At 47.5% G+C, this 23,667-nt stretch overlaps 1 protein-coding gene across 1 annotated transcript; it reads left to right on the forward strand.

Moving 5' to 3' along the window:
• Nucleotides 1–323: 323 nt before the first annotated feature.
• extl3 (exostosin-like glycosyltransferase 3) lies at nucleotides 324–22,997 on the forward strand. Its single transcript, XM_079754199.1, has 6 exons — nucleotides 324–492; nucleotides 13,420–16,055; nucleotides 17,172–17,299; nucleotides 19,449–19,593; nucleotides 20,074–20,202; nucleotides 20,538–22,997. The coding sequence occupies exons 2-6, from the start codon at nucleotides 13,920–13,922 to the stop codon at nucleotides 20,745–20,747; spliced, it is 2,748 nt and encodes a 915-aa protein (XP_079610325.1). The 5' UTR covers nucleotides 324–492; nucleotides 13,420–13,919; the 3' UTR covers nucleotides 20,748–22,997.
• Nucleotides 22,998–23,667: the final 670 nt, after the last annotated feature.

Raw genomic sequence — 23,667 nt, forward strand, 5'->3', positions numbered from 1 at the left:
AAGCTCAATGTCGCCCCCTATCACGTGGATGTGCGATTTTGCCATGTCATTTATCAATACCAAGCTGAATAAACTACAATTCATATCATCATCCGATGGTGATGTGAAAATTTGTTTAGGGAAATAACTACGTTATTGTCCTTTTTTTGATTTGATGCACAATGATTGAGCTAAAGCTGTTAAATTGCAATTGTAAAGATGTCCACCAGATGTCGCGCTTTCCCGACAGGCACCTTTCGCCGCCTCCAGTAGCGCAGCGCGCTAGCAGCCAGTCTCCCAGCATGCCTCGGTGTATGCTACTCGCCTAGCCACCTCTCCAACAATGCAGCTTTTAATCGCGCTGTGAGTGAGAATCTAAAACGCGTAACAGCGCACGCTTGGCAACGGCAGCGTAGCGGTGCAAAATATGAAAGTCATTTAATTGTCTTAATTTGGTCACACCTACCCCATTCCCGGTGCATTCATTTTGGACGTTGTGGAGTTTGATACTGGGTGAGTACTCATGAAGCTATCAATCGCCTGCTAGTATGCAAATACGGCTTGTTGTGACCACTGCTGCTAACAGGCTAGCTAATTGGCCAGATGAGACATATGGCCCCTTTGCCCCCATCTCTCTATATACTTTGGTATTACACTAATGCATACGTCTACCCCGCCGTATGTTGTTTTTGCCTTTCAATTTTAGATTACGCCTTAATCCATCACGGGATCTAGCTAGTAGTGTATACTTTGGAGGCAGTTGTGCTATTCTTTGAATCTATTGGACGTCGTGAGCGGGCTGTGCTTTTGATCTTTTGCTGCTGTGGAACACGTCAACCTTGTCGGCGTCTGGTCGTTGCAGTACCTTGCTGTAGTCTGTATTGAATTACTGGGGGTGCCCCCGGCGATACTACGACCCGAAATTAAATCTGGTGTTCATTTCCGAGGCCAGAGCTCCCCGGCAGATCCATGTCGTTTGAAAAGCCCGTTATTAACGCAAGACGGTGTCCAGTCATCTGTTTTGTATGTCACTGTTAGACAATCGGTGCCTTAAGGTGGAAACTAACGGGATTGGATTGAGATCAACATTATACAGGGACTAAGGACACTCAATGGTTGTTTTATTGCAAAATGTAGGCTACCAGGAGTGTCATCGGTCTACCGGTGTTTCTCACTCGAGATCTTAAATATTAGAAAGACAGAGTACTTCTTTTCTTTCCCTCCTGACCCTTTTAAAAGAGGAACATATCTGGCATAAGGAATCAGATTTTAATAAAGTGGTTATGCACAGAGCTGTTAACCTGAATACTCTGCACGGGACGTGGCGACTCGTTTATATACTGTACAGTCCTTCTGATACAGTTATACTCATCCCTGCCAAACAGCCCTGGTTCCACATCTCATATCATTATTATAATGTATTATACATTATGTATTTACAGAAATGGGTTTCACTAATCGGCGTCTTTGTGTTGACAGAAACCGGTTTAAAATGTATCCTACATTATCAAGCGGTTGGTATATTTGTTTATTGTAATTTACTTGGAAGACTTTATATTAAACATTTGACCCATCTCTGCAGTTTTCCCTTTTTTTGTGTGTGTGTGTCAGTTACAACACTCTCCCCAACTCAATTAGGGTTAGACCTCAGCACATTATATCATGGCGCCCATGGGACATACGTCTGTTTGTGCATTAAGGGTCCTGGGCCTCATGTAAAAGCTCGCTAGTAGGTTTTTCCTCCTGTGGTCTACATTATTATCCACTAATGTAACAGTGGACGGCAACATCAGTCCAACAGAAGTCCATGTCTTTGCATCTCTTGTTGAACACTTTTAATTGGTAAAATGTGTTAACAATTATAATCGTTGTAATGTGCAACACATTATTTTTATTAAAACGTATTCTTAGCATTTACGTGTAGACCAGCTCTACCTAGTTTATCGGCTATTCGGTAATGTGTCAGTGGGTTGACCTGGAGTTGTGTTTACTCTGGTGGCCCTTTCTAAGGTGTGTTTGTCAGGGGAACTCTGCTGGGTGTGGAAGGCCTTGGATATGACTGCTCACAACTTAGAGTGAGCTTTTCCCCACTAATGAGCGTCTGCTCTTTTAAAGATGGCGAACGCCAGACGTCAGCCAATGTGTTCAAGTTGTCGGCTCACAACATAAAAAAAATTGTTTCATGATTGTGTTCCGCCAGGCAAGCAAAATATTGTGAATATGGCTGCTGACATTGAACAGATGCACAAAGTCAGCTGCCCACTGCAGGGGAGAAAATGAAAATGCAGGAGAGAAGAAGCAAGGTGGGGGTGTTCAAGTTCAGAATGACATTTGAATGATTCACATACAAAAAAGCAGCTCGTCTGGCCTGGTCGTCCATCGCACTGGGAATTTTAACGTTTTCATATTCTCGGATATTATGCCCCATAACCCCTTCTCAGAGGACGATTTTTATATGAGCAAACGTGCTGTGCGCCTCAAATAACGCAGTTTAAAAATAAACTAACGGACGCGAGGCAAGAGCAAATATTGGATTGCACGCCTTTTGAAAAACTAAATGGTGTGACGAAATGGGGTCCTGTGGTGGCCTTCTTTCAGTCAATTCATTACTATATTTATATTCCAACAACCCTCTCATTTACGCTTTAACGCCCTTCCCGGACGGCACAGTCTGGCAAATAGATGCATTCCTGCTGACAGCCCAAGAAAAACTCATGTGGTCCAAATTCATTCGCAAAGCCCCATGCGGGCTAATCATGGCGCGTTGGCATTGACTAGTGGAACGCCCCCGTAGACACCTGCAATTCAGATCACCCTGGTTCTTCTCCCACTAACCATCAATACCTAGGGGACAAGGTGCACCCTGGGTACCGACAGCTGTTGTCAGTAAGGTGGGGGTAATGTGGTGTGGTACCGTGGAGGCTGAGCGGGGCCAATAAGCAGGGGGGGGAGGGAGTCTCTAGAGGATGCCAGCAAACTGGGCTTCTGTCGGCTCTGCTGTGGCGAGATAGCAGGGACAAGGTTTTTGTCAGCAGACTGGATTTCTGGGGCTACATTTTTAATTTGGTTGGCATTCATCTCTAAATAGGATGGCCGCGTCCTCTCTCTAAAAAGCAGACTGGTGAGGAAAGATTTCTAGTTTTGAGAATTGCAATGATTTTGTCAAATGGTGATAATCCCGCTGAGGAAAAGGGCAACCTGGAACATTTGATTCAAGTAGGGAAAGTGGAAAAGAAGAACCAGACTTGATTAAGGTTCACTACATAAGTCTTGTACTTAACGGTTCCGGCCAACTGTTATTGACTCCCTTTCTAAAGCAGCGTTGCGGTAATGGTAAAGGGTTCCTGGGTAAATGAATGGCCAAAAGTTCAGGCCTTCTGGAGACTGCAGCTTCTACAGTCACATTTATTGTGCCACAAGAAAAAAGAACATGGACAATATTCTGTTGCATCAAATAAGTTCTAGAGCTAGTGGTGGTTAACCTCAGCTCAGATGGGTCCACAGTGGGGTTGGAGAGACCGAGGAAGAAGAACAAGAGACTCCTTTTTGACACCGAACGCCTCTGCTTAACGGAGCCTTGACATCTATTCGATCTTGGAAGCACGCCGTCGCTCCACAACACAAAGGGGCTTTGCTATCTCTCCCCGGCTATTCGTCTCCCGGTCTCGGACAGCGTGTTGTAAAGCTGAGACGCCCAATAACAACGTGTCATCATGGCCCCGGCCCGGCCAGCTAGTTAACACTTGGCACTGCCTTAAAGAGGAAAGACAAAGGCTTGTCAAAAGTGTTCCCCAGCCTTTTGGGGTGGGGAAGTGACCCTTTTAATTGGATAACTGACTTGGGCTTGTTTGATCTGCAGATCTCTCCAGTTAGGGCTGTGTGGTTCTCCTGTGGTGTAACAGGTCAGTTGGTTTGTCGATCATGGGTACTCTGAAAAATGGCTGAACAATAGAAAAGACTGTATGTTCAAGTTGAATACATCCAATAGACAGTCAGATCAACAAATAGTGTTGTAATATGTTATGCAAATATAAGTGTTTTTTAAAAGCTTCTGTTGTCTTGGGGCAGGAATCCGGAATGAGTCAGTGGCCCGCTATTTTCCATGCTCCCCTATTGCGATAATACTGGCCTGCACTGTTATAACAGATGATTTGCCTCACCAGTTAGGAAAAGTAAATTATTTGCAGGCCGATTACGCACGTTGTCTTTTATGAATGGAAATTTTGAAAGCATGTCAACCAGTGATTTCATAGTAAGGATGCCTTTTTCTGACTTGGTAAATCCAAGGCCTGCATTTTCCCATGCATACTCTTCAGTGCCTTTAGTTAAATTATGCAGCCAGGATGCTTGAAAGCATGCGGCAGTCTGTAATTAGATTTTGGTAATGAAAGGGTCAAAAGCTCAGCTATCTTCTTAAAAGAGAGATCTGTGTGACTCCATCAATGTAATTAGCCCATCACATGCTGCATGTACTGGGAACACGTACCCCTCCCCTGGTCCCAAGACCAACTGGACGGGATACTTAATTTAGAGCCTTTTTAATCAAACAATTAGGATTAACTTGTTAGCCTAGCATTCCTTGTGTAATGTAAGCAATCTGCTCGCACGTTGTGCGAGCAGATTACTACTAATAACTCGTAGTTATTATCAGATACTTTGTTTATCTTTATCATCGTTTAATGAAAGGCTGTCTGAAGTTCCCCCTATGTCTCAGTTAAATATTCTTCTTGGCTGTAGTTTCACACCCCCAAAAAGTAGAATGTTCATGCTATTTTGCATAGCATGTGTGTTTTTGCATGCTATTTTGTATCTCTTGAAAGTACTGTGGCAAAAGGCTGCCTTGTTCTGGTTAGAATCATGGGGGAAGATGGCCAAAAAAGCATGACGTATGGATATTTACAGACAACTAAAGCTCAACCTGGCGTGCACTGCTACTGTGCTGTGTGTAAACTAACTGCGATGCTATCTGTCTGCATCTCCCCTGGCCTTAATTGGTTGTCTATCCAGCAGGCGGCCACCCCTGCAGTCGACGAGGGCTCTCTGTCACCTCACTCCGGCAGCTTGTTATGCGTCAGTCCTCACTCCCCGAGTCCAGGTGACAGACTCGCAGTGTTTGGCGCCGAACATTTCTGTTGTTTCTTCCTCTCTGCGCCGCACAAACCTACAACGTCACCAATGTCCTTGTAGAACTTCACAGACCACTTTTTATTTACCAGCCTTCTTCTTCAGTCTTGGTTTGTTGTGGTGCAACGTTCTTCAGCCTCTACGATGACCCATCTCTGTGATTGACACTTTATTTATTTATTGCAATGTCTATTTACCTTTTTAGTTTGAGACTGTTAAAAGTTAGTCTCCCCACAAGGGCGAAAAGCCTTTTTCTGTGTAGCTCCCCTGCTTTGTCATAATGCAGGGAACTTTGGAGCAGGGAGTGCACCCAAGCCCATCTGTCATTACCAGCAACCGGGCTCTCTCTCTTTTGCTCTTTTATACTCTTGTTCCAAGCCTGTTTAATCTATCTCTCTTTGTGTCTCTCTCTGGCACAGCAAATGGGTGTTAAGTTATTGACTCTTCATTTTGTTATAAAAACCCATAGACCTTGACCGTGTTTGTTTTTCTAGTTCGCAGCGATTGATCTCGCTCTCTCTCCCTTGTGTGTGTGTGTGTGTGAGTGTGTATGTATGTATGTATGTATATATATATATATATATATATATATTTATGTAACCTAGGCACACACATGAGTACATTCTTTGCGTGGGAGGTGGTCCACAAGGCGTGGCCTCTAACGGCTTCTGCGCTGGTTTCTTCTCATCACACAGAAGTGCTTTACAACCAGGAGGTGGTCGCTGAGGAGTAATCTGCTGATAATGACCAAATTCTCTGAGCTCTACCCCCCCCGCGCAGGCGCTGTGCACGCTTCGGTACTTGTAGTGCTGATGACGGCTTGCACCTGTTAAACACATGTAAACAAAACCCATGTAAACACCAACACTAGTGTTTGTGAGAGCTAGTGAGAGTGCGTTTTTTTATTTTCTTGTGGAGGTATTTGCTCCAGGGTACATAAGGGTTTATGTGCTCGTGCAGAGACCTCCAGTCGACTCTATGTGCTGTAACAAAGGGAGGGCACGGCGATATGGTAATGGCTCCTTTGGGGAGGGGGGGCGATGAGGATGGGGGGGGTGTAGGTGATGCTCTGTGATCCGTGGCTGCAGCAGCTGCTCTCTGCAAACAGCGGTGTGACTGGGCCCTGCCAGCAGCTGCCTCCCCTCCTCCATCACCTCCATGTGGAATGAAACAACATTCCCCTGCGTGTGCACGCACACACGCACGGCGCCAGCACACACGCACACAGGGGACCGAAAAGCCCCTTAAATGAAATCACGATTAATTATGCAATGGTGGGTGTGCGGTAAAGTTTGCCCGGCAGTATGCAGCATGCACACCGCTGTGCCTTGTGATGATGGGAGCATCAGCCGCTCTCCAAGGGTTGGGCTAGGAAAGTAATTGGAGCATTTGTATTACTGCCACTGTACGCTTGACAATGCCTAACCACAGTCTATGCAAATCTTCTGAATTTGTATTTTTTTTAATCCAGAATGATAAAGCAACATACAGTGGGGCAAAAAAGTATTTAGTCAGCCACCAATTGTGCAAGTTCTCCCACTTAAAAAGATGAGAGAGGCCTGTAATTTTCATCATAGGTATACCTCAGCTATGAGAGACAAAATGAAGAAAAAAATCTAGAAAATCACATTGTCTGATTTTTAAAGAATTTATTTGCAAATTATGGTGAAAAATAAGTATTTGGTCAATAACAAAAGGTCATCTCAATACTTTTGTTACATGCCCTTTGTTGGCAATGACAGAGGTCAAACGTTTTCTGTAAGTCTTTACAAGGTTTTCACAGACTGCTGCTGGTATTTTGGCCCATTCCTCCATGCAGATCTCCTCTAGAGCAATGATGTTTTTGGGCCTTCGCTGGGAAACACAGACTTTCAACTCCCTCCAAAGATTTTCTATGGGGTTGAGATCTGGAGACTGGCTAGGCCACTCCAGGACCTTGAAATGCTTCTTACGAAGCCACTCCTTCGTTGCCCGGGCGGTGTGTTTGGGGTCATTGTCATGCTGAAAGACCCAGCCACGTTTCATCTTCAGTTCCCTTGCTGATGGAAGGAGGTTTTCACTCAAAATCTCACGATACATGGCCCCATTCATTCTTTCCGTCACACGGATCAGACGTCCTGGTCCCTTGGCAGAAAAACAGCCCCAAAGCATGATGTTTCCACCCCCATGCTTCACTGTAGGTATGGTGTTCTTTGGATGCAACTCAGCATTCTTTCTCCTCCAAACACGACGAGTTGAGTTTTTACCAAAAAGTTCTATTTTGGTTTCATCTGACCATATGACATTCTCCCAATCCTGTTCTGGATCATCCAAATGCTCTCTAGCAAACTTCAAACGGGACCGGACATGCACTGGCTTTAGCAGGGGGACACGTCTGGCACTGCAGGATTTGAGTCCCTGGCGGCGTAGTGTGTTAGTGATGGTAGCCTTTGTTACTTTGGTCCCAGCTCTCTGGAGGTCATTCACTAGGTCCCCCCGTGTGGTTCTGGGATTTTTGTTCACCGTTCTTGTGATCATTTTGACCCCACAGGATGAGATCTTGCGTGGAGCCCCAGATCGAGGGAGATTATCAGTGGTCTTGTATGTATTCCATTTCCTAATAATTGCTCCCACAGTTGATTTCTTCACACCAAGCTGCTTACCTATTGCAGATTCAGACTTCCCAGGCTGGTGCAGGTCTACAATTGTGTTTCTGGTGTCCTTTGACAGCTCTTTGGTCTTGGCCATAGTGGAGTTTGGAGTGTGACTGTTTGAGGTTGTGGACAGGTGTCTTTTATACTGATAAGGAGTTCAAACATGTGCCATTGATACAGGTAAACAGCCTCTTAAAGAAGATACAGGTCTGTGACAGCCAGAAATCTTGCTGGTTTGTAGGTGACCAAATACTTATTTTCCACCATAATTTGCAAATAAATTCTTAAAAAATCAGACAATGTGATTTTCTGGATTTTTTTTTTCATTTTGTCTCTCATAGCTGAGGTTTACCTATGATGAAAATTACAGGCCTCTCTTGTCTTTTTAAGTGGGAGAACTTGCACAATTGGTGGCTGACTAAATACTTTTTTGCCCCACTGTATAAGCTGCTTGTTGTGTACCTCGGCGATAAAAATATTCAATGCAATTGTTTTCCACAGCCTTCAATATTGTCATGGGCTTTTGACGTTTGCATTTGTTTGAGTAATATTCCCTTAAGCTCCTGACAAATGTGCAGAAGGTAGTGATGGATGACCTCCCGTGGCGGGCCTTCATACCGTCTCGCTAACCTTCGCACATCCCATCAGGCATTTCCCGTCCGCTGCCTCATTCATTGCCCAACCCGGTTCAAGAACAGGATTTCGATGGCCGTTCTGGGGCAGAGGAGTGTGGGAAAGGAGCGGTGCTGCTGAACCTGGATGGAGCTGATGCTGCTGTTTGGGTTTACTGGTCCGAGCCTGCGCTGGCTCCACCAGACTCAGTCAGCACCCCCTCTTCCTGCTGCTGCTGCTGCTGTCTGTTATTAATTCAATGCACATCCCATAGGGAAGATCATACTGCGCTATTTATAACGCTCCCAGCAGTTTGTATTTCAAACAGGATGTTATTAAAGTGTTGTAGTTGTACAACCTGGGTTTGTCTCTGTGGCTTAACTCACCGGCTTAACAAGCCTAGAGTGTCACTGAGACGGTTCTTTAAAAAAAAGAATGCTGCATTGACTATTTCAAACTAGAATTGCACCGTTGTAGTCAACATCCTGACCTGCTGGTCATGGATAAAGCAATTTATTCAGAAAGTGTGTTCAGGTTTGATACCGCATGCATGGTGGATGATTGCATTGAGGAGCAAGGGACTTCCAAAACCACTACATGATGTAATGAACCGCCATTTGCATGAGCATCATTTGTCCCTGCTGCTGTCACCTTATTCAATGCCTCCTCACGCTGTACTCTGTTTACTGCACGCTGTATTATCCCAACTGCATGTATAAGGTAAAGCGCAGGGCTCGTCCCCTTGCTTTTTAACTCTTTGCAGAGGGTAGGCCTAATGCTAATCTTTGTGTCACTTTCTCAGCCTGGCCTCAACATTTTACAATTTTCCATTTTATGTTTTATCCATAATGTGTAAACCAGTATGTGAATAGCGTCTTCGGATCTGCTTTCAAGTAGACACTCGTGCTGGTCTTTCTCTGGACATCAAAGACGTGTTTGTGTTTGGACTTTTTAATGTTATGAGCATGTCTCTGCTTGTTAGGTCAATTGTATTCACATTACTACTCATTATTTTAGTCATTCAGTTTTTGCATTATTGAGTTAGTGGCCTAGACATATGAAAGATTTAGTGATTAGACAAAATACACACACACACACACACACACACACACACACACACACACACACACACACACACACACACACACACACACACACACACACACACACACACACACAGCTCTTGGCTAGATTAGAGAGCCAAAATCCCAAACTACAGGGATTAAGTTTGTGCTTGTGTGTCATTTCGTTCAGGGTCCCCAGAGGTCAGCATGAACAGAATTCCCCTTTTTTTTTTTTGCTGGCATTTTTGTTGTTACTGGCATTTTTGTTGTTACCAGCATCTGTTGTTTCCTTTCACCCTCCGGGCGCAGGCAGCTGCGCAGAAATTAATCTGACCCATTCCGATGATCCAAACTTGATCACACAGTCGGGGGGGCAGATGGGCTCAGAAACAGTGAAGCAGGACAGCAGTAGCAAGTCCATCAATAGTCACGTGCTAAGCAGGCTCAGAGATGAGCTAAAGACCAACGGCAGTTTTGTTGTTCCCCAAACTGTGGTGGTTTACTTGTTTCTGGAGATAAAACAGAATTCCCCTACAGCTAGAGAAGGTTGCGTATTCATTATTGGTTATCGTCTTAGAGGGGAGTCCTATTTATGAAATGAGTAAATACATTAGCATATGGTATACAATGTTTCTAGTTGGAATAATGATCACGCCTATGCCCTGGACTGTATCTCACTAGGGGTTTACCTTTTGTAGAATAATCAAACAAAGGAATTATTTTAAAATATTTTGGCAATGAAAAATGAAAAAAACTTATTGGTATTGGATAGTTTTTTCATAGGCGTTTTTTATTTTGGACCATTTTCCTTATTAATCGTACATAATATTCATTATTATTATTCATTATTTGCTCGGGGCTACCATTACCCCAAACACTCATTTGTTGAGAGTACAGGCATCAAGTATCAACCAACTGACAATCATTAGAGTACATTGCAAGTTGTGTGCCAGGAATCAATCTGCCAGCAAAAGCTTGGCATTGGCGTTTGTCCGACAATCGGTTACATGCTTTCAGAAAAGTCTCTCGGTTCTGATTATATTATGAATTCACTGTTCACTGTCAACCATTTATTAAAAGCACAGTCCTAAGCACTTTAACTGCTGTCAACATTAACTTCATTACGACATTGGAGATACATTTGGGACCATTCCAAAGATGCTGCATTTACATTAGCTTAATACAAAGAATTATCTTTGGGTCTTTAAGGCTGACGCTGACCCTGCTCCCACCAGCTGGAGGCGACTAACTGCAGGACGCTCTTTATAAGTCCATGGGTGTTGGGACTGGTCTGCTACTGCAGGGGAAGGGGGGCAGGGGGTAGCTTTTGGCCACCAGTCATCCTTTGGACACTAAATCTCCCAAATAATCTCTGCATGCCAGCCATGCCAGTCAGATAACCTCAGTGGGCAAGGAGTTCCTGTTTTCTGTCTGGCATCAAACAGCGAAAGGATTTTGTTTTGTTTCAATCAAAGGTTTATTTTGGTCTGTAATCAGCGAAGTGAAAATAGTTGCTGCAGACCGAGTCTGAATCAAGGGCCGTTCGAATGCCGCTTTCACCAGGACACAGAACATGTGGCTCACCCAGAATGGCCCCAGTTGTGCCACGGTACACTGCCCACATGATCCCCACATGTGGTCTCTGGTAAGGCCCATAGCAATGAGGGCTCTGTGAGAAAAACAGTGGGGTGCATGGCGGACCTAATGAAATCCTTTCTGCTTTTCTGTGTCGTGAAGTATTTTTGGCTGGGACTGCTTTGCATGTGACGCCGGCAGGAAACCGCAATGTGGTCGGCGGTTTGCTTACAGCAATCAGGTGCGTAGAGCATGCCTAGGTGTCTGCCATATTGAATTCCCAACAAGGAAGTTAGAGATCTCTGTCCATGACCATCCTCCGAGATGTTCCAATGGTGCGATACTAATGGTTCAGGATTTTCTGTGTCAACACCAATTGTCCTTCGATTATGCAAGCGTGACCAAGCTAAGTGTACACACCATGTCAAGTCCGGTAATTGAGCAAACATGGTGCTTGGAATTCCCATGATCACCTGGTTTATTGCTCATTCAGAATCAGTGTTTGTTTCATTCATAGTGCAACGGAATGGTTAAGAAAAGGAGAAACCGGCTGTAGCACTTTTCCCTTCCACAACGTACGTAACTTTAGGTCTATATATTTTTAAGAAACTTTGCATTCAATATATCCAATATATTATTTAATTGTAATCTATTCATGTATGCATCCTTTTACTTTATTAAACTATAATAAGTGTGGAAACGGGCTAGCCTAATATTCAGCTCTTTAATGAAAAAAACGTATTGGTATCAGATAGTTGCTTGGTATCGGCCGATTCAAAGGCTTATTGCGCGGTATTGGTATTGACAAAGGGAGATCGGTACAGCTCTTAATCAAGCATCACTGACTTGTGAGCAGCCCTGGATGATGGGCGGTTTAACCGCTTTTGCATTGATTGCCCACCCACCAAGCCCCAGAGTCAAATCAGTCTGACTCGGGCCAGGTGAGGCTGCTCAGACCATCCATCATCCACACGCACTCCCCGCCAGTTGATTACATTTGGAAAAACCGGTTGCCAAATTCTGTTTTAATGTGGGCCTGTTCAACGGCAACGGTTCAATGTGCCCTCCAGAGCCCCCGGCCTCACACAGCGCAGGGGGGCCCGGCACGTCCCTGACCCGTCTGTTTTCCTCCTGTCTGTCTGCGCCAATGAACAAGCACTATATAGGCCTATCTCGTTCTGCTGTTTGCTCACGATGTCGCCACGTCCCACTAGCTCCAGACACTGCGGATGTGAGGTGTCAAGGCTGCGTGGATGTACACGTATTCATTTAGTTCTGAGTGGGAGCCTGACCACATGTTCAGGTTTTTTCTCTGCGCACCACTTCTCATTCGTCCAGCCCCTCGTCTTGAGAGGCGACAAGCATCATGCTGGGTAGACTTTCAAAATAACAATATTAACTAAAGGTAAGTACATAAAAAATATATATATTATAATAGTAATACAATCACAAAAATATTATTCCAATAATAATGATAATATTTGTTATTATTTCGATGTGAGATGCACCCGTCCTGACTGCTCGGAGGGGAACAAGATAAACAGCCGTATCATTTTTGAATGAAAACAACAGCTGTTAGGTTCTTGGGTGGTTAACATTTGTAATATTGCCTCAAACCTGCTGACCTTAAAGGATGCCCTAAACGTTCTTGTATTACACTGATTGAATTGATTCAACCTCGATTATGCGTCAAGTGTTTTTCTCCCCCCAGAGATTGTAGCATGCGGCGCGAGGGCTGCAGCTAACATAACATCTATGGGTGGAAGTCGTAGACATCTTTAGGTGTTAGGAGGCCGGCCTTAAAGTCAGCTGCATTTCTTTAAATTCAGGGTTTATTTCCAATACCTTTTAGGTTACATCCATTATTCTGACAAAAAAAAGAATTCTGCAGTCTTATTGTTTATTTTGTTGACTCCGACACTGTGATGTTTCCCGAGAGAAGAGTTGCATGAGCTTCAGGACCTTCTATATAAAGGCAGGCATTGAGCATTTGTTATGGTACAGGGTCAGGTGGTCCCAGCGGGCTCTCTGTGTGAACACTGCAGCCTCTCACCTCCAGTGTCGGTCCATGATGACAAATGGCTCTGTCCCACTTAATGCAACGGAAATTACTCACCACTACGTAGGCGGCAGGCTGCTGGAGGGAACAGTAATTGGGCGGCTGTGCTCAAATGCATTTTTTGGACCCTTGAAAATACATTTTCATTTCATAGCCACCGTTTTTCCTTTTTTACTGGGGCAGAGTCATCAAACAGTCAGGGCTTTGGCGACACTTGAAGAAGCTGTAGTGTGAATTAAAAAACAATGTAATCGGCTCTAATTACCCTCACATGCTTTCTGCCCCCTTTCTGTTGAGGTTGGTGTTGGTGGTCATTTTATTCTAACTCTTCTCTCTCTCTCTCTCTCTCTCTCTCTTTTGTGTTTCTTGCCAGGTGTCCATATGGACAGGAAGGGAAAGATCTGGATGCCTGCCCTTTCAGCAGATGAATGAGCAAAACCCATAGAGAGGCAGCGGCCCCACCCGGAGGAACAGCCATGCCTTCCTTGGATCACCACTTTAGGATATCACGTCATCAAATGCACCATTGTGTTCTCACGTGACTCCAGCAATCAAAGCTGCAATTCAGTAGAAATGGTATGGGTCTACGCTTTAGCTAGCGGCGACATGTTAGCGGAACACAGGTGAGGCTCTTCCCCCTCAAGTACCTCCCCCCTCCCCGCCTCCTCAGTGAGCTCTAAGGGGTAAACAAACGGCCACTAGTGACTTTTCTTTATGGATGGGGAGGCTAGAGAGCACCTCTGATTTCTGCACCCCTTCGCCCCAGCAATGAGGCCGGACCACAGCCTCGGCCGACGCCCATAGGGGCGGATCCCCAAAGGGGCGGATCCCCAAAGGGGCGGATCCCCATAGGAGGCGGACCCCCGACCAGCAATGCAGCGCAACGGCGGTGGCGGCGTGGCCGGCGGGCAGCCGTGGGTGCTGCGGCGCATTCGCCTCACCTGGCTCAGCTTCATGCTCTTCTTCATCCTGGTCTTCTTCCCGCTCATCGCCCACTACTACCTCACCACCATCGACGAGGCGGTGGGGCCCGACAAGCGGCTGTTCGGGCCGCGGCCCGGCGGCGAGCTGTGCGAGGCCAAGCACGTGCAGGACCTGTGTCGCATCCGCGAGTCGGTCAGCGAGGAGCTGCTGCAGCTGGAGGCCAAGCGGCAGGAGCTCAACGGGGAGATCGCCCGGCTCAACCTGCGCATCGAGGCGTGCAAGCGCAGCATCGACAGCGCCAAGCAGGACCTGCTGCAGCTGAAGAACGTCATCAGCCAGACGGAGCACTCGTACAAGGAGCTGATGGCCCAGAACCAGCCCAAGCTCTCGCTGCCGGTGCGGCTGCTGCCCGACAAGGATGACCCGCCGCTGCCGCCGCCCAAGTCGCCACGCGCCTGCCGCCTGCGCTCCTGCTTCGACTACGCCCGCTGCCCACTCACCTCGGGCTTCCCCGTGTACGTGTACGACGCGGGCGCGTACGCCTGGGCGGAGCGCATCGACCCGCTGGTGCGGCAGGCCTTCGAGGCGGCGGTCAAGACGAACATCTACGTGACGGCGGACCCCAGCGTGGCGTGCCTGTACCTGGTGCTGGTGGGGGAGCTGCAGGAGAACGCCTCGCCGCCGCCGCCGCCCGCCGAGCTGGAGAAGCAGCTCAAGGCCCTGCCCTACTGGAGGGCCGACGGCCGCAACCACCTGCTGCTGCACCTCTCACGGCAGTCGGTCACGCAGAACTTCCTGTACAACGTGAGCACGGAGCGGGCGGCCGTGGCCCAGGCCACCTTCCTGGAGCGGCAGTACCGCGAGGGCTTCGACCTGGTGGTGTCGCCGCTGGTGCACGCCCTCTCGGAGCCCAACTTCCTGGAGATCCCGCCGCAGGTGCCGGTGAAGAGGAAGTACCTGTTCACCTTCCAGGGGGAGCGGCTGGAGTCGCTTCGCAGCAGCCTGCAGGAGGCGCCGCCGCAGTCGTTCGAGGAGGAGATCGAGCGGGACCCGCCGGCCGACTACGACGACCGCATCATCGGGACCCTGAAGGCGGTGGCGGACAGCCACCTGGACCAGGTGCTGGTGGAGTTCACCTGCAAGGCCCCCCGGCCCAGCCTGCCCACCGAGTGGGCGCTGTGCGGGGAGCGGGACGAGCGCCTGGGGGTCCTCAAGGCCTCCACCTTCGCCCTGGTGATCGCCCCCGGCGACGGGCAGCTGGTGGCCTCGGCGGGCTGCGGCATGCGGCTGTTCGAGGCGCTGGAGGCGGGCGCCATCCCCGTGGTGCTGGGCGACCACGCCAAGCTGCCGTACCACCAGCACGTCCGCTGGAGCGAGGCGGCCATCGTGGTGCCCAAGCCCCGCATCACGGAGCTGCACTTCCTGCTGCGCAGCCTGTCGGACAGCGACCTGCTCAACATGCGGCGGCAGGGCCGCTTCCTGTGGGAGGCCTACTTCTCCACGGCGGAGAACGTGCTGAGCACCGTGCTGGCCAGCGTGCGCACCAGCATCCAGGTGCCGGCCGCGCCCATCCGGGAGGAGCGCGCCCAGGAGATCCCCCACAAGGCGGGCAAGCTGGCGGGCACGGACGCCAACCTGGCGGACAACGGCGACCTGGACCTGGGCCCCGTGGAGACGGAGCCGCCGTACGCCTCGCCGCGCTTCCTGCGCAACTTCACCTACACGGCGTCGGACGTGTACCGGGCGTGGAACCGCGCGCCGGGGCCCTTCCACCTCTTCCCGCACACGCCGCTGGACCCCGTGCTGCCCTCGGAGGCCAAGTTCCTGGGCTCGGGCACGGGCTTCCGGCCCATCGGCGGCGGCACGGGCGGCTCGGGGAAGGAGTTCCAGGCGGCGCTGGGCGGCAACGTGCCGCGGGAGCAGTTCACGGTGGTGATGCTGACCTACGAGAGGGAGGAGGTGCTGATGAACTCCCTGGAGCGGCTCAACGGGCTGCCCTACCTCAACAAGGTGGTGGTGGTGTGGAACTCCCCCAAGCCGCCCTCCGACGACCTGCTGTGGCCCGACATCGGCCTGCCCATCGTGGTGAGTCGCAGGGCTGAACCATTTGGGGATGTAGCTCAATGGAGATTATTTCCATCAATATTGCGATTTTTTTTTTTTTCTTTTTAGAGTTCCTTATGTGCTGTGTTATTCACTTAACACAAGCAATAAATCATTCTGTAGTATGACCAACCCAATATTGAAAGCCGTCAACGTATAAACCGCTCTTTCCTTTAGGCCAGGCCTATGTGTTGAATTGATGCATGAATTTATGTTATACCATCTTTATTGAACTATTTCAAAGTAAATATGAATCTTACTGGTCTCCAGTCAGTAACAGTGACATATCGCAGCCGTTGCAAAATGCAAATGGCGTTCTATGACATCAAGATTTGGGTTTGAATCTGACCAATCTTTGAGTAGCAGCGCCGGACCACCGCCGCCCGGCGCTGCGCTCCGGGCGCACCCTAGCCAAGCACCCGATGTAGACACAAAGGACATGAACGGGATGCGGATGTTTTTCTGTTTGTTTTTCGTAAATATACATCTGGAAGCCTCACTCAGCGCCTCGCTGAAATGCAAATTGCGCTCGCTTTTATTCCCTGCCGTCTCGGAGGCAGTGCGGTCTGGGTTCTGAGTGCATTAGGCCCGTGCTCATTGGGGCCACTCACAGTCTGAGGCTTTGAAGCTCGCTCCCAGCCCAGCAGGCGGCCCCGCTGATTACAGCAGCTTCAGCACAGAGACGGGAAGAACTGCGTTTGATTGAAGCCCACAATGCCGGGTTTTCAGATGGCTCATATTGTCAGTCTATGACGGATAACATCAAAACTACCGTGTACATAACGTCCTGCCATATCAAAAAATCAGTTCATGAAACCTGTAATATTTGATGACTGCCTCATCGTCATCAAATGTGGAATTGCATCACTCTCTTCTACAGCTGCGAGACAGCACAATGGTAATATAATAAAACCAAAATAACCCTTGAAAGAAATAGCTCATGACCTAAGTCATGGGTAAAGACAAGCCACAGCAGCCAATGCACGTCATGATTTCATTGTGAACCTTTCAGTGGCTGTGTATTTGCAATCCTCCACCTTTTTCTGTATGGCTCGCATATCGCCTGGAGCTGAACGAGCATCACCTCTCTGTGTGCAGGTGGTCCACACGGAGAAGAACAGCCTGAACAACCGCTTCCTTCCCTGGGACGCCGTGGAGACGGAGGCCATCTTGTCCATTGACGACGACGCCCATCTCCGCCATGACGAGATCATGTTCGGGTTCAGGTTAGTCCACTGCAGCGGCTCAAAGGGGACCGACGTTCAGACTACAGCCTGAGGCTTCTCGGTTCAGCAGCACAACAGTCAGAATATTGTATAATAGGGTTGTGCAATTGATCAAATTTTTATCCGTTTTTTTTCTTATTTTTTAATCATTAAATGTAGAACAGCCGGATACATATTTGTACATTATTTTCGATCTGAATATTTTTTGTATTTTTTGGGGGAATTTCAAAGTTCTCAGTTACAAAGTGTTTTATTTGAAGATAAATGCCGAAAAAATGCATCATGTTTTCAAACAAAAAGGAAATCATTTGAATAAACGTGATTTCAATATTGACCAAAATAATCGTGATTAAGATTTTTCCATAATCTAGGAGCCCTACTATATAAGCATTTTTATCACAAAGAATATTTTTTCTGTTAGCTAGAACGACTCCCTACTTGGATTTTAATTGGGTCAATATATAAACTTCATGACCCTTAGGTGCTGTGGGTAAGAATTGAGAGCTTTAATTAAAGATTTAATTGCAAGATATGACGTAGCCATCGGTTATCTATTATCCAGTGAAATGCTCTGTGAGGGTATCTGTTCTGGTGGATTGCACCGGCACCTATATGAAGTCATTTGTGTTGTAGACCGTCCCTGGCTCTTTCTCACCAGTCAGGACGTCTTTCCCCTGATTGGTTCGGGAATCCATCTTGCGTGTCAATCAAATGCATCCACACCGTGTTCCTATAACTCCACCACAGGTGTATGAATATAGTACTTATTTCAATACATTTATGAGGGGTTATTTTCACAACGTTGCTCTCCTCTTCCCTTTTCTGCTCACTTTACAAATTTCAAAAGCAGAAGAAGTACCTACAGCAGTATTAAGTTTTGACTTACTTAAGTATTCTTCAAATTATTATTCGAAGAATACTAAATACAATGTTACTGGCTAAACACAGACTTTCTGGCGCTGAATCGTCAGGAAATGACACCACACTTACAACAAGGGCAGCTTGAATCCCAGTCCCAAAAGTGTCGTCTCTGCTGCCAACGCACTGTACCTGTAACTCTCAGCACCTTTTATTGGACCTGAACCCCCTGCTCCCTGTAACTCACTTGGCCTGTATTCACCTGAACCCAAGTTGCAGTACAATGCTTCTCTCCCACAGCGCCCCTCCCTTATCGCCGCCCCACCGTCTCTGCTGTTTCCTGCTCTCTCTATCCCTCCCTTGCATTATCTCTTTGCGTATTCACTCTCCCTTACACTAACCCGCACTCTCTCTTGCTGGCATTCACGCTCTCTCTGAGTTGTGGGAGAGCTGCCAGCGATGCAGCATGTCTGGACAGGCCGTGTGTGTGTGTGTGTGTTTTATGTGTCTGTGTGCAGACGGGGGTCATCTGTGTTTGAATTATCACTATCTACCCCCAGAATTACACAGGAATGTCTTCTCACTCCAGCCCCTTTCTCGCTCTCTGTCTCAGTGTGTCTCTGTGTCGTCTCTTGAACTAGTTTATTTCCCAGCTGTACGACACGGCCCTTGAAGTGGCTCTATGTAATCTTGCTTTGACAACACAAGCGGCTGCGTTCCCGTTGTCTCGCGTGTGAGCTGTCGTCGCTAGGAATCCTAGCGTCCCATTTGATGAATTGTGGATATTTCTTTTTAGTTTCTTTGGGCCTCAGGAAAAAAACGATTTGACGCCAGCACGCGGGGGTGCTTCAAATTCATTCACGGTGCATATGACAGTACCTGCCCCCGTAAAAAAAAAAAAAAAGGATTTTGATATTTTTGGGTTAGGCTCGAATCGCCGATATTTCCCCAAGGGGGTTAATAACGGCGTGAGAGAGCGGTACAGGAGGAACATAAATCAGCCCGATGTGGTTAAAAGCGGTACCATGTGTCTAGACATGCCCCATAATCACCACCGTCGGCCACAATAACAATTCATCACCGCAGATTCATGACATATTAAGGCCTCGTAACTCCCCACCGTGATGATGAGCCAATCCATCAACGGAATCACCACGCACTCAAATCACACCGCCGTGTTTATTTGTAACTTTTTTTCCGTTGTATTATTTCAACCTAGGAATGATTTGATCCGTTTTAACGTTGCCTCTCTCTCTCTCCTCCCCCCCCCCTCGCCCACCACCACCACCAGGGTGTGGCGTGAAGCCAGGGACCGCATCGTGGGCTTCCCGGGGCGGTTCCACGCCTGGGATCTCAACCACCAGTCGTGGCTGTACAACTCCAACTACTCCTGCGAGCTCTCCATGGTGCTGACGGGCGCTGCCTTCTTCCACAAGGTGAGGCCACGCGCACGTACGGGAGTTGTATTTATAATTGATTTATTGATTTTATTTTATTATCCAGGAAAGCATTAAAGGTAACGAAGTTACCATTTAAAACGGGCCTGACTCAGTATAAAGCTGATTTCCAGAAGGTTCCTGTTCTGCAGCACATATAACATATAACAGGAACAAGGCACATCACACGTGACATTTGCACAAAGGACATAACAGGAACATAGCACGTCTGACATCAGCAGGTCAATCACATAGACAACAGACTAAACGCACACAGTGGTCTATAAACAGTCAGTGTTTGCAAGTGTATTGAGGAATAACAGTTTATATGTACTTTTTGCATTGTGTGATGGATTGTAAGGCTCTAATGTGTCAAGGGATGCCATTCCAGAGGCCATCGTACCAGTGGGTTAGATCTTTTCTTTTTGTCAGGGAAGCTGAATTGTGTGTTTTCTCGCTCTGTCCCCTCGCCGCCTGCAGTACTACGCCTACCTGTACTCCTACGTGATGCCCGTGGCCATCAGGGACATGGTGGACGAGTACATCAACTGTGAGGACATCGCCATGAACTTCTTGGTGTCCCACATCACCCGCAAACCGCCCATCAAGGTCAGCTGGTTCTCGGTCTGCTGTCACTGCAAGGCCGCATGCATGAGTTTTGTTTTTACTGGCTTACGACAGACTGATTCTGATTTATTCGATGAGTGGCCATTTTAGCTCAGTAACTTCCTCTGGTAATGTAGTGTTGTAGCTCACGGCTGTAATATTCAAACAGCTTTAGGGAAATTAAGATATAGTAATTAATAATATTCGAAAGAAAAAAAAATAAAACATGACTAGCATAGCCTAGCATAAAAACTATAATTATTTGTAATCTATGTTCATAGCCAATAACGCCCCAATGCATCATCATCTGAGCGTACCGTACTATCCCCCCTGCTCAGGTGACGTCTCGCTGGACCTTCCGCTGCCCCGGCTGCCCGCAGGCGCTGTCGCACGACGACTCGCACTTCCACGAGCGCCACAAGTGCATCAACTTCTTCGTCAAGGTGTACGGCTACATGCCACTGCTCTACACCCAGTTCCGGGTGGACTCGGTGCTCTTCAAGACGCGCCTGCCCCACGACAAGACCAAGTGCTTCAAGTTCATCTAGCCGGCCCCGCCCCCCCCCCCTGGACCCCGGAGGGCGGGGCGAACGCGGCTCAGCGCCTGAGGTTTCCGCCGCCGTCGAAAGCGCACCAGAAGTAAACGTACACGCGTGTGTGAAAGGCCTTGACCTGAAGACATAGACAATGGTACCTTTTTTATTTCACGACGCCGTTGCTTGAACTGTGCTCTGAGAAAAGGCCAACTGAAAAGACAACGGGCGAAACTACCTAAAGTCAAAACTGCTACATAGGAAGCCAACGCTGGGGGAGGAGCAAAGGAAAGCACGTCTGTCTGTTGTGATTTGTCGTCTCCCCCCCCCCCACTATCAACCACTACAGATCTCATCCGCACCATGGGCAGCGAACGCTCTGTTGATGGCCGGTGGCCCGCTGCCACATGGGAGCTGCGAGGGCTCCTTCAGACAGTCCACCAGACACCGGCGTTAATCGCTGACGGAACGGACTGATTGATAGCGGCAACACGTCGTGTCGGCCCCCCGGTGGAAACATTTCCATTTGGGAGAAGGAAACGGTGTGATAGGCAGTCGGTTGCTATTGCACTTAATTCACCCCCAACCCCATCTTAGATCTACATACTGAACTTAAATGTTGCATAGGAAACGAGAGAAGCACTGATGGTCAGAGGTATTTTATTGAACATTGAATTATTTTTTTTGTATGGTGTTTATGTATAATTATCTGAATCTTTATGTGGAAGAATGACATTTTCTCCACCACGCCCACCCAGAGCTGTGCGTTGTACATTACACAGATGGAATATGTGTAATGTACAAATGACAAAAGGGGACGAACAGACATGAACGCCCAATAGTCTTGTTTGTTTTTCTACGTGGTCCTGAGAACATATACTAAACTAGTATTAGGAAAAAAATAAAATCCATTTCACCTTCTTGCCCAGCCTGAAAAGCTAACTTTTTTTAAATCATGTTAGCATCCTAGGACGAGACACTAGGTCTCTGTCAATCAATATTACTGTTTTGATTCCTAAGTTAATATACTTATATATAATAGGACAGTTTCTCTCTGGACTACAGCCCTTAAGTCGCACACCTGGCAAGATGAAAGCAGTCAACACTAAAAGATATATATTCAAACAATTAGCGGTTAGATATGAGACACTCAGAAGCAGAATCGTCACTTTACATTGTCGGGATTCCTTTTTGTAATTGTTTTTATACGCCATTGCTCAATGAATGTTTTCTTTGCCAAATAGGTACGCCATTTGTTGGTAAACAGTGGGTTTTGATCTGGGTACTCAATGTGAACGTTTTTTCTATGTCTGTAAGCAGAAGTCCGGTACAGCTCCTCTGGTACAGGGTGCTGGTGACCCCCCCACCCCCAGGGGCCCGCTGGCTCCTTCACCGTAGCAAAACGAGGCCCCGCCCAGTCCATCCTAATCGGTTGTAGTCCCATCTTCAAGAGGCCATATGCATCATGTGACTTTTTAAACTACAAGACTTGTTGTTTTTTTTAACAAAAACCCAAAAGCCCATGGTGTCTGTATATTTCGTGAATTTATTTAAAAAAACCGGAAAGGAATCTTAACTTGGAAGATTCCCTCTGCAAGAAAATAATATTTTCTTTAAATAAAACAAACACATGCAATACTACAAAATGAATTTGCAATACTTAGAAATAGTTCCTATTCTCCTGTGTGTATCCCTTGAGTCGACGGCACCCCCTCTGTGCAATTAATTGAAGCGCCATGGAAAACCAATCTCGCCCTGTGCTGTGGGATATGTGGCAAGACATGCCCATAAAAGGGCAGGCTTCCTGCAGGACCAGACTCCATAAAACAAGTCTGGTCTTCACTTATAGACGACACAGCCCTCCCCCCCTTTGACAATCTACTTGGGTTGCTCCGGGGACCTCTTTAACGCCGCCATCCTCAGGCCTGGGTCTAGGGTCAGCTGATGTCATAAAAAGGTGCAATTGATCTTAAACTCCCCTAAGCATTTAGCTCTTTACTGTCCTGCTTCTTGCTCCAAAAGGAATGGTGGCACAGCTGGTTTTCCGTGGCTGCGAGCCCTGGAGGGAGAGGGGGTTTGCGGTTAGAGGGCCACAGACATTCTGTAGAGCGTGGAGCTGGGACGACGTCCACCTGTAAAGGCACTGCCCTGCCACTGCATCATGCCAGCCTGATATGGAAAGTGTAACAACACGCCTAAAAAAAAGCCCGGATTAAATGAAAATAAACAAAAGAACTTGAACCTTGATTAAAATAAAACCTAAAACGTTTTCTTTGACTCCATGAACTCATTCAGAGATGAAACTTATCAGGTTACTTATGCACCTGGTTCCAATGATGAGGCCAAGTGGTCCATTGAATGATTCTCCCCATGACCTAGGATTCAGGGGATGGGTGCATGAGGAACTTGAGGCCTCTATAGGGAGGATACATTAAGGGATGGTTATAGCACCCCTAACCCAGAGGAGGTGGGTTAGCTCTGACACCACTGTAATGGAGGGCGGGAGGGGGGGTTTAGCTCTCTGACTGAGACGGTGGCTGTGCTGATACACACTCCAATGACATTGTTAGTTTGTGTGTGTGTGTGTGTGTGTGTGGCAATTTGGCCACTCCCCATGCATCTGCTTCATCCTAAACAACAGATGTAAGAGCATGGTCTTCTTCAACAATAGTCCAAAAAAAGATTGAATAAAAAAAAAAGCTTTTTGTTCTATCTTTAACTCCCAGACGGACTGATTTACTGTCTATCTGGAGGCGGCATGTCCTCAAGTCCTCGTGTCACTCACACTGGAAATGAAGTAGAAAGTGTAAAGCCTCTGTCGGCAGGGCTGTCTCTGGGAGGAACACTGCTGTCAGAGCCAGAGACGCCGTACAGGTCTGTGCATTACTTCCTCCTGAACGGGGAAGCGCCGTGTTTCTACACGACCAAGCATGGA

The sequence above is a fragment of the Pollachius pollachius genome (assembly GCF_949987615.1).
Source record: "Pollachius pollachius genome assembly, chromosome: 16".
In the NCBI taxonomy this organism is placed as follows: Eukaryota; Metazoa; Chordata; class Actinopteri; order Gadiformes; family Gadidae; genus Pollachius; species Pollachius pollachius.

What these genes read in the sequence shown, in the direction of transcription:
- extl3 (XM_079754199.1), top strand. Translation starts at nt 13,920, where the DNA reads ATGCAGCGCAACGGCGGTGGCGGCGTGGCCGGCGGGCAGCCGTGGGTG. An exon ending in ACATCGGCCTGCCCATCGTG is followed by an intron (nt 16,056 to 17,171) that starts GTGAGTCGCAGG and finishes CTCTGTGTGCAG; the next exon opens with GTGGTCCACACGGAGAAGAA. An exon ending in GCGCTGCCTTCTTCCACAAG is followed by an intron (nt 19,594 to 20,073) that starts GTGAGGCCACGC and finishes CGCCGCCTGCAG; the next exon opens with TACTACGCCTACCTGTACTC.